The sequence below is a fragment of the Polypterus senegalus genome, chromosome 1 (genome assembly GCF_016835505.1).
Source record: "Polypterus senegalus isolate Bchr_013 chromosome 1, ASM1683550v1, whole genome shotgun sequence".
NCBI classification, from domain to species: Eukaryota; Metazoa; Chordata; class Cladistia; order Polypteriformes; family Polypteridae; genus Polypterus; species Polypterus senegalus.
Window position 1 is genome coordinate 171,756,344 of NC_053154.1, and position 14,079 is coordinate 171,770,422.

Below are 14,079 nucleotides of genomic sequence, written 5' to 3' on the forward strand. Positions count from 1 at the left end.
GAGCAAGAGAGTCCAGTAAGGGAAAGTCAATCCTGTCCTGAGTTGGTTCCTATTTTAGACCTACTGTAATTCTGCCTGGGTAGGCTCTACTCCCCATGAGATTGAATTGGATTAAGCAGGTTTAACAATTTTATGATTTATTTATAACTGGAAAGTTGAATTTCTTTACTTTCACAAACAGTCGGGCTAAAAACATTTTTGTGGTGATATAGATGTAAACGTTTGTATCTCAGATGCCATGATTGTTGGGAAAGTAGTTCCATCTTCTTTACTGCACAAGGTATTAATTTACAACTGTGGTGGTCCATGTGAAGCTGCTTTTTTATTTATCAAAGTCACTGCAGTGCAAATATTACAATTGTGTAATCGGTTGTAGTTTTTGTTCTTTTCTTTCTAATTGTATTCTATTAGTGCTTCATGTGGCCTTAGACTACATGGCTATTGGTGTGGGCTCCCCTTCCTATGAAATTTCGAGTGACACAATATAACAACATTTGACTTCAAAATTTCTGCTTGCCTTGCATTGTATTCATTAGGCATTTTCCTTTTTTTGCTTCCAATTATGACTACTTCCCTTACTGGCACAAAATGAAAATCAATCCATATGTATTTATTCTTTAATGTTAAAGGTATCATAATAAGTTACTAATTATCCATTGTAGTGACAAGTCAAGTAAAATAACACCTTTTATTGGCTAACTTAAAACGATTACAATATGTAAGCTTTTGAGGCAGCTCAGGCCCCTTCTGTAGGCAAAATGTAATACAGAAACTGGAATTCTCTGTGTTTATATAGACACCAGGACAGATACAACATTGGGAAACCTTTAAGTGAGACATCTCAAATGTAAAAAACTAATAGATGTCTTCAGGCTAAGATTCATTAAGCAAGAGAGAAGAACAATGTGCAGTCAAGATGTTTGGATAAGATAACTGTCCAACAAAGTCTTTTGAAGTTTCTGATGAGTTTTTCAATACAATGTGGATCTGTAGTCAAGTTGTCTGGGCCAGTCAGAGAGATGCAAGCAATCCTAATATCTGGTCATACTACAGACATAATATCCATTGAAATAAAATTTGGCAGCAATGTGACAACTGGACTATGGTCTTCAAAAAAGTAATTTTAATCCAGGCAGTGGCAAACCTTTTTGCCTTAGGTTCTTTTGGCAGTTTGAATATACAGTGCCCTTCACATCATGCTTATCTTTTCTATTTGAGTGGGTGAGCAGTCAAACATCAAGCTGACATGGTCATTTTTGCTTAGCTATTAGTAGTAAGATTTGATGCAAGTATCAGTTTCCTCAATGCTCAGCCAGCTTCTATATTATGATTACAGATGGCTATGTCTGTCTTTATTCTTTTACTGATTCATTCATTCAGGTGAATGGAAAAGCAGTGAAGCATGCAGGATACAATGTCCTTCTCTCTGTATAAGCACCTTCCCCCTGCACCCTCCTCAAGCACACAGAGGGCACTCCCTCTAAGACTGCCTTCCCAATTTGGATTCACATTTGTTACTGGTCATTTTATCCTCCTTTTCAATTATTAATTTACTTCTAATTGAAAGCTCTGTTATCTGCCTTTATTGTTTATACCTAAATGATCCCAGGTCTGCTGGGTACTTCATTCGTTGAGATGATGACTGGAACATGAGGGTTTTATTCCTTTGGATCCATTCTGGTGGGGCCTGCTTTTCTTTAATATTATAGCCTGACAGACAGTTGAATGGTGCTGCAAGCCATACTTGTGAGTATCCAATGATTTACTTTTTTATGGTGGAATCTGAAGGCGCATGGAAAGCAGGCGAACTGCAGTGAGGGGTGCCAAGATACCACTGGAAAAATATTCATTGTGTGTGAGAATCTGGCGCAGTTTTTTTTTGCTTCAGTTACTTGCTGCATTTTCTTCTTGTGTTCAAAGAAAAGTTTTTTTTTGTTGATTTGCTTGTCAGTTTTATTTAAATTAAATCAGTTAGCAAGAACTTAACTGGCTCTTCCAGTCCCTTTTAGCTGAGGATTTTTTTTCCTATAAAAAGAAATATAAAATATAGATTTTGTACACTAAAATTGGGTATTTAAAATGAATCTTGCAGGTGATATTAGTAGTAACCTTACCGGGATACCTTAATTGATTGGACAGAATACAATCTTTGAAACAAGACCAGAGTAAAAGAAAGCTGGCAAATGTACAGAAAATTAACCATTAAACCATAGAAACAGAACAAAACCTTTTTGATGCATTTTTTTCTAAATAAAAAGTAATTAAAAATTCTACATTACCAAACTTTATTACCCTTAAACTTGTTGCTTTTAGCACATAGCTATTGTTAGTATTAGAAAGTGTCGTTTTGTGCAATATTCTTCTCTTTTACCAAAAAAAAAATAAATAAATAAATAAATAAATTGCCATAAACATGGCAGTTTGGGGCCAGGGTGGAAATAGTTAGGGAAAAACCTGATTACAGAAAAGGACAGGATTCAGACCCAAATATCTTTTTTGAAAGACAAGCATGCTAATCACACCACCAACATAATTTCTGTAGTGCTGTGTCTTTATTGATAGCTCCCACTGTAAAGTTTGTTGCCACTAACTCTGACTGTAAACAACCCCTGCTTCTCTACTGGGCCAAAATTATATATCAAAAAACTTGACTTATGGTGAGAAGTACCTCTGTGCCACATTTCAGGTCTGTGTGTGTCAGATTGTATTTTATAGATATAGAGATATTGTAGGTGTATATGTAATATAACTTTACATAAAACTTCCTCCATTAAAATATTTTACTGACCAGATGTTAGTAGTATAAATTTAGAGGATTCTGGAAAGAAGTTTCTCTCAACACCTACCAAACCTGATGTATATTTGTTTAGAAAATGTGAAGAAATTCTAAAAAGCTACTGCCACACTTTAGCAACCTAATTTGTTGCAGACATTGAAATGGTGCCGTAATCATTTCTAGAGCAACAGTATGTTGTGTCATGAATGGTTTGAGCAGATTTTCAGCATCTGTAAGGAATATGTTTCTCAAACTTATAAAAAAAATTTTAGATACTTTTTTCACAAAGAAATTAACAACTAAAAAGCAGAAATGACAAGCATTACAGTACTGAAATTCTGCCCACATAATTAAAGGATTACCCCAATTTTGTAAGTGATAGTCAGCCGATAGACAACAAGTAAATAAACAAATTTAAAATAATGAAAGCCAGTGCCATTGCAAATACAATATCTCTGTTCACACACCCCACCAACATGAATACTACTGTGTAAGTAATAATACATGCAAACAATAGGAAAGCTGAGAATAAAACTATAAATAAAAATCATCTATTTTATATTTCTAATTTAAACATCTAAATAAGTAATCAAAATCCTTGAATTCCTTTCAATATCCTGATACGTATGTGTGAACACAAGTAAACACTATATTCATATGTAGCATTAACCATGAGCACAAATGATCAAACAAAGTAGAAGAATCTCACCTCCTACTTTTTCAATTATTCTATGCATCTTTGAGTTAATTCTTGACTTGTTTCTTGATGTCCTTTAGCCAAGTACGTTTGGCTTATCCAGGTCTCTCTGTGTCTTCACATTGAGTTCTGGTATAATCAGACACATCCATCCATAAACACACTTCTGCTTCTCTCTTCTGGCTACATTGGAAAATGATTCTGCTACCGTAATGTTGTTGTATATAGGACCAAGAGGAGGTGCGTCATGTCTTCTGGTTTATTGAACGTATATGGTGATCCTCTGGAAAGCGAAAGCTTCTTTCAAACACACCTCTTTCTGCTTTGTTTGTAACCTTAAGCCATTCTGACAGTCTAGACAGCGAAGGATCTTATAATACCCATATATAAATAATGTTAGTCTTGTTAGTCATTCTGTGCCGAAATTATTTAAAAGAATCTAATTAAACAAACATATAACAGATAGGAAAGAAAAGCAGAACACAGTAACAAAAATGATCGTTCACGAAAAATATATCTTACAGTCCCATTGAGCCTGCCTTTTGTCCATTGAAAGGTGTTATGATTTAGGTTTTGTCTTTATTTTTAATTTATTTTGTTTCCCTGTACTCTTTTCAGACTTTTTGGCATTTCATTCACAGTTGTTCAGGTCACAGAATTCATTTCTTTAATTTAAATTTAGTTTTGATTTTATTTTGTTAGTACAGATTATTTCACAGTGCTATTTTTCTATGCCAATGGTCATCATCAGTTTGGTTAGTACGAGGAATCACCTTTGCAACAGTGTAAAGGTTGGCACCATGCACATGTAGATTTTCTGGTATTATGAATACAAAAAAACTTAGCCTGCATTCTTTGTGATGAGGTGTTTTCGCTTTAGAATCTTTTTGCTGTGGATTTGAACTTTTTTATGTGGCATGGAAAAATTAGTAATTTTGGTTTCTTAGTAACAAACTTGGCCTAGCATTATAATTTGGCTAATGCTTTTATTCAAGGTGACGTACAAAAATTAAGATACAATTGGTTACACAAAGTTTGTTTTCCAGTTGGAGCATTAGCAGGTCAAATGACTTGTTCATGGTCACATAGCATCAGTAGCAGGACTTGAATCGACAACCTCAGGTTTTGAAGTCCAAAGCCTTAATCACTATGCCACTCTACCTGCCAGTTTCTTAGTTATATCTTAGTTATGTTTCATTTTCTGCCCCCATATTCCTAATATGTGCCATGAAACAGCACTTGGAAGAAACAAGGGGGGATGGGGGGTGGTTAGAGTGGTGTTGTTACAATGAAGACACAAGAAAACAAATTTTTGTGTCAAAATATTATGATTGATTTTTAAGTTTTGAACTTTAGGGAGTCACTCTATATCCTTATTCATGGAAAATATTATCTCAAAACATTTGTTAATGTAAATTATTATTATGTTTTTACTTCTCACAATGTCATTATGTTTTTCATGTGGGTGCTGGCATTTTGTGATCCTGTTACCTGACACCATGAGCAGTTGCTCGAAGTGTGGTTCTGACTATAACACTGCATTACATTATTAATTTGATTTCTGCAAAAGCTGGCATAACAACTTTCTTTGCATTCATGATTAAGGAGAACTCCAAAAAAAGAATTATTATTGTTTTTAGTTACAAAGCTACAAATCCAGCACAACTTACTGACAGCGAATTTTCTTAAGGTTATATTTAGTATTTGTTTCAGACTTCTAAATTCAAAGATTGCCATCTTTGTTAACTATGATTCTGCATAACATTTTTAGTTTGGTTACTGAATTTCTTATATCCCGTACCTTTTGGTTCACATTGTTTTTTCTCAATCTCCCAAGTGAAATTGAATCTGCCTCACTCTGCTATAGGCAGAACACATGACTTCTCCACTTTTCTGTTTCCAACATTTCTGTTTCCCCTTCCATTAGTTTCATTTACACTACATGTTCTGACGTGGATCAAATTATATCTTCATTATCTAAAACAAAACTGTGCTGGCCCTGAAGGGCAAGTGATAAAACTTTTAAAGGTGTGCCATGGACAATTAAACAAGGAAACGTGCACACTTAAGGTGACGCGCAATGAGGTGATGTGCAAAATTCAATGTGGTGCCGCACAAATAAAAAAGGTGCCACGCACATTCAAACGAGGTGATGTGTAAACTGAAATGTGGTGCCACGCAAAATTAGAGATGACGTGCTCACAATCATAGGGCTGAAACTGAACTGAAAATGTACGGAAAGGGTAGGTACCTTGGCAAAACAAAAGGAAAACACTGATTGATGAAAATGTTTGCCTGTCATTTCACAGTGGAAGTTTCCGGTGTTGAGCGAGGGAAAGTTAATATAGCATTCTTTTTTCAACTAAATTGTTGGCAGTCACAGTTCCCGATGCATGTACAAGATGGTGTACATTAATGGTGGACATCCATTTCTTTTTTTTTCCCATGCAAGAGTTATATAAAAAAATGATCCCAAATGAAACTGGAGGTGCTCCCTGTTCTTTTTTTTCCTGCAGTGCGGTGCTTGATAGTTTGTTCCAGTTTGTTAAGATTCTACATACCATTTTAATGTAACAGCAATCACTAAATGAATTATTTGTACTCTAACAGGTGTTCTGTGGTGATTTTATTTTCGATCGGGTGCTGTATCATTGGAGAAGTATTTCAGCAAAAGAGACAAAAAATAAATCAACCCTCACGTTCATGATTTATATGTGCTCCGAGTATCGATATGTTTGAGAGTTCTGGATATTGCACAGTATTACTTGTTCGAGAGAACAAGGCATTCCTTTAAGTAGTACAATGACATAACGAAAAATGCAAAGTTTGATTAACACTTAATAAAGAGTTACATATGTTATGATTAACATTCATCTTTGTTCTTTATTATTCATCACAGAATATATGTATTCTTCTGCATTAGTCTTCCAGCTTTTAAAAAATGATGATAAACAAAACAAGTTATCAAAATTAAAAATCTTGAAACATTTGTGGACCAGACCAAAGAGACATACAGTCCAGCCTTCATTAGTGTGTTTGGAAGGGGGATTGGAAGGGGTGAGAATGATAGAACTTTTTAGGACACTCTCTTTTGCAAAAATTCATGGTATCCATCACATTCATTGGTGCATGGTTCCAGGGAGGTCTCCATCTTGACATGGATTAGCTCAAAGAAGTGGGTAGTGAGAGTAAACAGTTCTCTCAGACCCCAAGTGAGCAGTGGAAGACTTTGATTTGTCATAGGCAGTGGACACAGAAGGGAAGAACGGCTGCTGGGATACAGGAGTGGACTTTAGCAGCAGGAGTGCTGAAAGATAAAACAGTAGAACTGAAGTTCAACTGAGCATGGACATTCATGTTCGACTGCTGTGTAACCAACAGTCCTTTTAAGTCCCACTTTTAACCCATATTTTCATTTTTTACCACCTGACAGTTACATGAGTACATCAAAGGCTGAGGGCCGCTATTCTAGTTTGAAATTATATTGATAATACATTACTTTTATGCAACAATTGAAGAACATTTTGAAACACCTGTATATTTATATAAAAGCTACGTAATGCAATTTAAAGACCATCTTGACAGCTGGAACTGAATGATTTTTTTAAATAGACCAACACTGCCAAGTATACAGTTAGAAAACTGCTAATCTAACCTGACAAAATTTTTCATTAGTAATTAAGGATTTTCAGATCAATTAATTGTTATCATTACAAAATACAGCATTTAAGCAATTATAACAATCTGGTTAATAAATTAAGTAAATTAAATAATAAAAGGTTTTAATAAAGTTTTAAAGAGTAATTTGTGTCTGAGAATTCAAATGTTAAGTATTAGGTGTATTTGATATAGAAAGAAATGAATAAATATATCAATTTGTCTTTGTGAAAATTTCATGGTATTAATGAGGGAAATAATAGTAATCAAAAGATCAGTAGCCCATTTTATGTATTTTCAGATAGTGAATAGAGAACTCCAGTTTTCTTCCCACAACCCAAAAATGTAGAGGTTTAGTGGTGTTTCTGCATTATGGGTTAGTGCGGCACAGTGACAGGGCTGCGGAGTCAGTACACAAAACCTTTGACTCTGACTCCTCAATTGATGGTACGGCCAACTCTAACTCCTCTATTTGTAATTAGACGAATATGTTTATTATGTTGATTGATAGAACACAACATACAAGATACAAGGCATTTCATCACTGCCATTGTCAATAATCAGGCTAATTTTTAGCACTCTCACCTGTTAAAGTTTGTGTTTATATTATTTTTTAAATAATACTTACTCAATTAAAGAAGAAGTTATATTTTTTTAGCAAAAGGCTACAAGAAAAAATAGTTTAGATGAATTAGTATAAGTGAAATAGAACATTTTAACACATTACATTATAATTTACAGTTAGTCTTAGAGTCAGTACATTTTTACTGACTCTAACTCCTGTAACCCAATAATTGCCTCCAAATCTGACCCCAACTCCACATTCTTGTACAGCACCACAAGATGATATGCAAAATAAGCAATAAGCTTCCCTCAGTAATTGAACTTATTATTAAAATGTTTATAACAATCTTCAGGCTTTGTCTTCCTAAGCAATGTTTTTTGCCAGTGTTCTATGACAGGGTCATGGTTTTCCACTGTTGAGTCATGAGTTACTACTGTATTTAATGGTAATGTATTGTAGATGGTTTTTGAAGTTAGTCGTAGTGGGTTGCCACAGGATGATTAAGCAGTCCATATTAGTCTGAAGATCGTCAAGAATTTTTTCACCGTAGACAGATGATTATCTGGACAATCAACAAGGAATGGGTCTCAAAGTCATCAAAAAGGGCAAGACTGGGCCACAAAAAAAATGTTTAGGAAACGCTGTTGTATGATATGCTCAGTATAATTACTTATGTAGAAAAATATTGCTTTGTGAAGTTTATAAGGTTGTCTTCAGGCTAAATGCTTCAAGATTGTTTCTGACTGGGTCTGGACCAGTTGGCCCTGCAGTGTTCTCAATACTCTTGGTGGGTTTGCGCATGTTCAATGTGAACTTTCCATTTTAGTGATGGTGCTTGAAGGTCACCACCCATATTAATATAAGAACAGCCATAATCTTTTTCATGATTTTGCACTTACAGTTTGAGGTTTTTCCATTAGTATCCATGAAGCACACACCAGTGAAGGGGGTATGAAAAATCCAGTACTGTTTGCTCCATTAAAGGTAGAAAAAGAAAGGAGATCAAAGTTAGGAATGCATCAAACACATGACATTACACTGCATCTTAATTTTCACCCACCTCTGTTACACCCAGCATTAAATTTGAAAAAGCTACCAAAGACGCCTAAGTTTGGTACTTCCTCTACACGGAAAGGAAGAACACAGAGTGATGCTCCCCTTTCAAAGAAGCAGTATATTAGAAGAACTAATACTGGTGTGGAAAGAACAGGTATGTATGTATAAAAATTTTTTTTTCATTTTTTAGTGGCATCGCTCCGATGAGCAAACACAAAGCCACGTGGTAGTTAGTGGACATGCAGCAGATCTTCCTTTTTCTTCTTAAAGCTGTTTGATTCTAAACTGGAAGGGGAAGCATCTCAATTTAGACAGTTCATACCCTATACATTTTTCTGGCAACAGGTAGTTGTGAGGCTGTGAATTTACTTAATTTTACATTTGTATTGTTATATTTTTGTCAAGTGATGATGATGTTGTAGGATAATTACAGTGATCTGATACCAATTGAGACAAACAATACTTCAGCATCCCATTGGTTAATTGGTGTTTTGTGATGTGAATGGTTTATGAACTTACATGTTTTCCTAGTAATTAGCAAAGGTAAGACTGATATAAGTTAGGTAAGTTCATACTTACATTAGAGACATTTGCACACATCTAGAAATATTTCGTTATGGGTCCAGTAGAATTTTTATGCAAAAAACACCACTATGCAGGCTATGCTGGTTGGTGATTCTGCAATAGTTTTGATCTGTGCATGAGTATGGTACCCACTCCAATATTACTTAGTTGTACTTTTGTGTCCAGTTCTCTGTCTCCCTACAAAGCTGAATTGGGTGAAGTGGAATTCAGGCTAAAAATGAATGAACGAGTGCATGTAATATAGAGCAGTCAACAAGCAAAGACAATGATACAAGCACATATTTCCACAGAAATCTACCTACCCACACCTGATGCACAAACTTCATTTACATACATTTTTTAATTTCCAGAGTGGTTTCACAACCCATTGGTCAAGCTGCATTCAAGAAGTGGTTGGACCAGGGCCAAGGGGACATAACACCTAGCTGCAGCAATTAAAGAGTCTGCCTGGGGGGTTGCCAACCAAGATCCTGAGCTGTTTCGTCGCATGGTGGGTGCAACAATGTGCTGTACCAGTGCATGCTCCCCAAACTGACCTGACCTCACTGGATTCAAGAAGTGATAGATAGATAGATAGATAGATAGATAGATAGATAGATAGATAGATAGATAGATAGATAGATAGATAGATAGATAGATAGATAGATAGATAGATAGATAGATAGAGTGCCTGAGTTTGGACTGTTTTCAATAAAACAACTGAAAACAATGTAATAAGTTCTCCCCTTGCCCCTTGAAACAGAACATTGGAATGTTTAAGCCTAACAACAATTCTTTTTAGGGAAAAATATTTGAAAGAGATCCTGCTTTACAAAAAGTAATTTTAAAAACAAATGAAAAACTGACTAAGAAATATTTAAAATAATATTTGGTTTAGAACATTAGAACATTAGAACACTCTAGACGAGAACAGGCCATTCAGCCCAACAAAGCTCGCCAGTCCTATCCACTTATTTCCTCCAAGAAAACATCAAGTCGAGTTTTGAAAGTCCCTAACATCTTACTGTCTACCACACTACTTGGTAGCTTAGTTCAAGTGTCTATCGTTCTTTGTGTAAAGAAAAACTTCCTAATGTGTGTGCGAAATTTATCCTTAACAACTTTCCAACTGTGTCCCCGTGTTCTTGATGAACTCATTTTAAAATACAAGTCTCGATCCACTGTACTAATTCCCTTCATAATTTTAAACACTTCAATCATGTCACCTCTTAATCTTCTTTTGCTTAAACTGTAAAGGCTCAGCTCTTTTAATCTTTCATCATAATTTAACCCCTGTAGCCCTGGAATCACCCTAGTTGCTCTTCTCTGGACCTTTTCTAGTGCTGCAATGTCCTTTTTGTAGCCTGGAGACCAAAATTGCACACAGTACTCAAGATGAGGCCTCACCAGTGCATTGTAATTATATCTCCTTGGACTTGTACTCCACACATCGTGCTATATATATATCCTACCATTCTGTTAGCCTTCTTAATGGCTTCTGAACACTGTTGGGAAGTTGATAACTTAGAGTCCACTATGACTCCTAAATCCTTCTCATAAGGTATACTCTCGATTTTCCGACCGCCCATTGTGTATTCAAACCTAATATTTTTACTTCCTATATGTAATACTTTACATTTACTAATATTAAATTTCATCTGCCACAAATCTGCCCAAGCCTGTATGCTATCCAAGTCCTTCTGTAATGATATAACGGATTCCAAATTATCTGCTAATCCACTTATCTTGGTATCATCTGCAAACTTAACCAGCTTGTTACTTATTTAGTTCTACTCCATGTGATTGGTCTGTTTTTGAGCTGTTTCTGCAGGCTTTCTGGAGGCTTAAGTCTGTTTATAGCACATCAAATTTCGGGCCCTACATCTTCCAGAATGATAAATGAGACCCCTCTATCTCAGTGGATGGCGGGAGGTGAAATAAATTTTTTTGTTATGCAAAGTTGTTGAAAAAATGAGAAAATGCCCAAGGAGCTCCAAAAATTGTTAGAAATAATTTAAATGCAAGACTGGGTGGAATTGGTCCAGGTCATTTAGAAGCATACTTAAATTTTGTAGTACTTTCATTCTTTGTGTTGTTTTATTCAGATGCTTGATAATAACTCACACATTTCATTGCCTCTTTCTCTAAAAATGTTCAACACTATTTTTTCTTCTAGCCATCTACAGGCAGCAGTTCACTTTTGATAATTAGCAACACCGACAGTGAAAAACGCACAAAATCAGTGCAGTTGAAGCAAGCCAACTCTGGTGACTATTACAGAGCCTTAACCGAAAGCAGTGAAGAGTCACCAGGAGCAGCAACGGTAATGGATGGAAAAAAGGTATGCTTTGCTATACATGACATTTTATTTTATAAAACTATAATGGAAATGACTACCTATTCCAGTAAACAAAAGATGGAATGCCCTTTGTTGGGCATAGCTACATTAATTCTCAAACCTCTTAATCTAATAAAGGTTTTGGCCAGCCAGCGCCAATCCTCATAACAAAAATCACATTGGCAGGAGCCAGTTTCAAGATCGTGTGCCAGTGCTTCACTGGGAACCCTCATAAACATCCACACACTCTTGGATGTAATTTTTCTGTTTTGGTTTCACTTTGTAGTATTGGTGATATTGTCTGTTGCTTATAAGTTAAGGTTGGGCAATGATGCTTCTGTAAAACTGTGCTACCATCATTACTATATGGAAATTCTAAACAACCCTTGTTTCTATAATAAAGGCTGGACAACTATAAAACAAAATTTGGTGGTCTCTGCAGGATTGATTGTGGGGGTTTCCATGATGAAGGCAGCTCGACATCCTAGCATAGAACCTATGGTGAACGTTATCTCCTTAAGTTTTATTTCTAAGCTTTAGTTCAAATGGAAGAAATAGGAAACAAAACAAAATAAATTGATTAAAAATGTCATAGAAAGACCAGTCCATCAAGAATTTCACAGAGCATGATACTGTACTATGTCTAGATTGCAGTGCACAAATGCAATTGATTTATCAGTTTGTAGAGAAATGTGATATGTTCAAATGAATCATCATTTCCCATATTCTCCAAAAAAAAAAAAAAGATTAATTTTTAAGGAAGCATACAGCTCTATGTACTTTCTTCATAAAACAAGTTAATTGGCAAATAAGGTTAAATGGTTAAATAGTTCTGTATCATTCATTTGATTCCATGTTGCAACTATTTTTTCTGAATGGTGTGGTGTCTTTGATGATGCTCCAAAGAGCATGTGCAACCATCCAAAAGATTAATGAGAATACCAAGGTTGCATTGTATTCTATTCTATTCTATTCTATTCTTCAATCATCAATCATTACTTTTGAATTTAACTGTGCAGTCAAGGATGATCTTAGAATAACACTGCACACAGTTGACTGTTTTGTTTAGGTGTGTCCACTATGGCAAAGGCGCTATATAGGCATTGACCCAATACAGACTGACAATGGAGGCACAGGTAAAAATAAACAAAAAGATTTATTCTTGGTGTCCTTCAGCTGTGGGGCATGTCTTCCCCGTGTCCCACAGGCCCTACAAAGTCCCCAAAACACACACCAAATGAAAACACCCAAAAACCATACTCTTCTTTAACCACTCTTCCCAGGCATCATTGTCATCATGGTCCTCCTCCTCCTCCTCCTCCTCCTTTCCTTCTCCTTCTCCTCGTCCTCCTGACTCTGGCGCCTACAGTAGTGGCTGCAGGATCCTCTTATAGGACCCCCAAAAGTGCTTCAGGTGCTCGTTGACCTACTTCAGGCTGCACTTCCGGGTGTGGCTGCATCACAGCCCACACAGGGTCAGGAAGCCTTGAGCTCCCCCTGGCAGTGGCCACGAGGCCCAACAGGACTGAGCTCCAGTGTTCCAGAAATGTGGCCCTGATGCAACCCAGGGGGCCTGCCACCAAGCATTCTGGGGGACATAGTGTGCAGCCCATGTCTGCTCCCCCAGATTCAGTGCCAACAGGGCATCCCAGCTGGGCATGGGTCCTGGCTGTCCACCACACCACATAAAATATGAAATGTTCCAGTTGACGAATTTCATTGAAATGTGGTACAGCTTTTCTTCAAAGAAATATATCGGGAGCATTCTATTTATGTCCCGCTACTTTAATTATGGCATGCTAGAGAAAAACATAAAAAGCATTGGTGAATTTTCTTTGAAAACTTAATTACTGATTAATTTACTCTTACTCTAATTATCTGTAGAGCAATTATTTCAACCTTTCTATTTTCATATTTTACTTGTTCAACAGACACTCCTGATGGTGAAACAAATGCCTAAATATCTAAACTGGAGCAGAGTCTTGCATATGGCAATTAGTTGCGTGCATGCACGTGGACTTAACATACTGTACTGTAGATTTTAACACTCGTTTGAGTGCTTCTATCAAAAATTTTATGTTTAAGAGATATGAACTGCAATTAGCCATAGACCCTCCATAACTAACAATTAACAATAGTACATCAATCAATCCCCCTATCATGAATCACGTTCTATTAACTTGTGGAATTTATTTTCCTTATTTTTTTAATCCTTTTTGTTTTTTGTATTTAGGATTGTTATTAATTTTATATCATTTAATTGAATGACATCATTCAGGCTCCATTTGTAGCCTTTCTCACAATTGTAGCCATTTCAATTTTACAGTTGGTACATTGCTACATGGATCAATGACAGCATCACAACTGACTGTACTAATTTTACTTAACATGGTGGCCTGAATTTCCAAATGTCCAAGATTTTGAAT

At 35.9% G+C, this 14,079-nt stretch overlaps 1 protein-coding gene and 1 long non-coding RNA gene across 3 annotated transcripts in view; one reads left to right on the top strand and one right to left on the bottom strand.

Annotated features, from left to right (window-relative positions):
* LOC120535275 (espin-like protein) overlaps positions 1 to 14,079 on the top strand; it is a 128,128-nt gene that overhangs the window by 85,958 nt on the left and 28,091 nt on the right. Inside the window, exon 6 of the mRNA XM_039763007.1 lies at positions 11,492 to 11,656. Coding sequence (XP_039618941.1) covers positions 11,492 to 11,656 — 165 coding nt within the window. The remainder of the gene's footprint in view (positions 1 to 11,491; positions 11,657 to 14,079) is intronic.
* LOC120535282 overlaps positions 6,514 to 14,079 on the bottom strand; it is a 40,419-nt gene continuing 32,853 nt past the window's right edge. Inside the window, exons 2-3 of one of the 2 annotated variants that reach the window (XR_005634879.1) lie at positions 8,595 to 8,661; positions 6,514 to 6,780 (exon numbers count right to left, since the gene is read on the bottom strand). This is a non-coding gene — a long non-coding RNA (uncharacterized LOC120535282). Of the gene's footprint in view, positions 6,781 to 8,594; positions 8,669 to 14,079 lie in introns of both variants that reach the window. The other variant, XR_005634880.1, reaches the window with a different exon arrangement.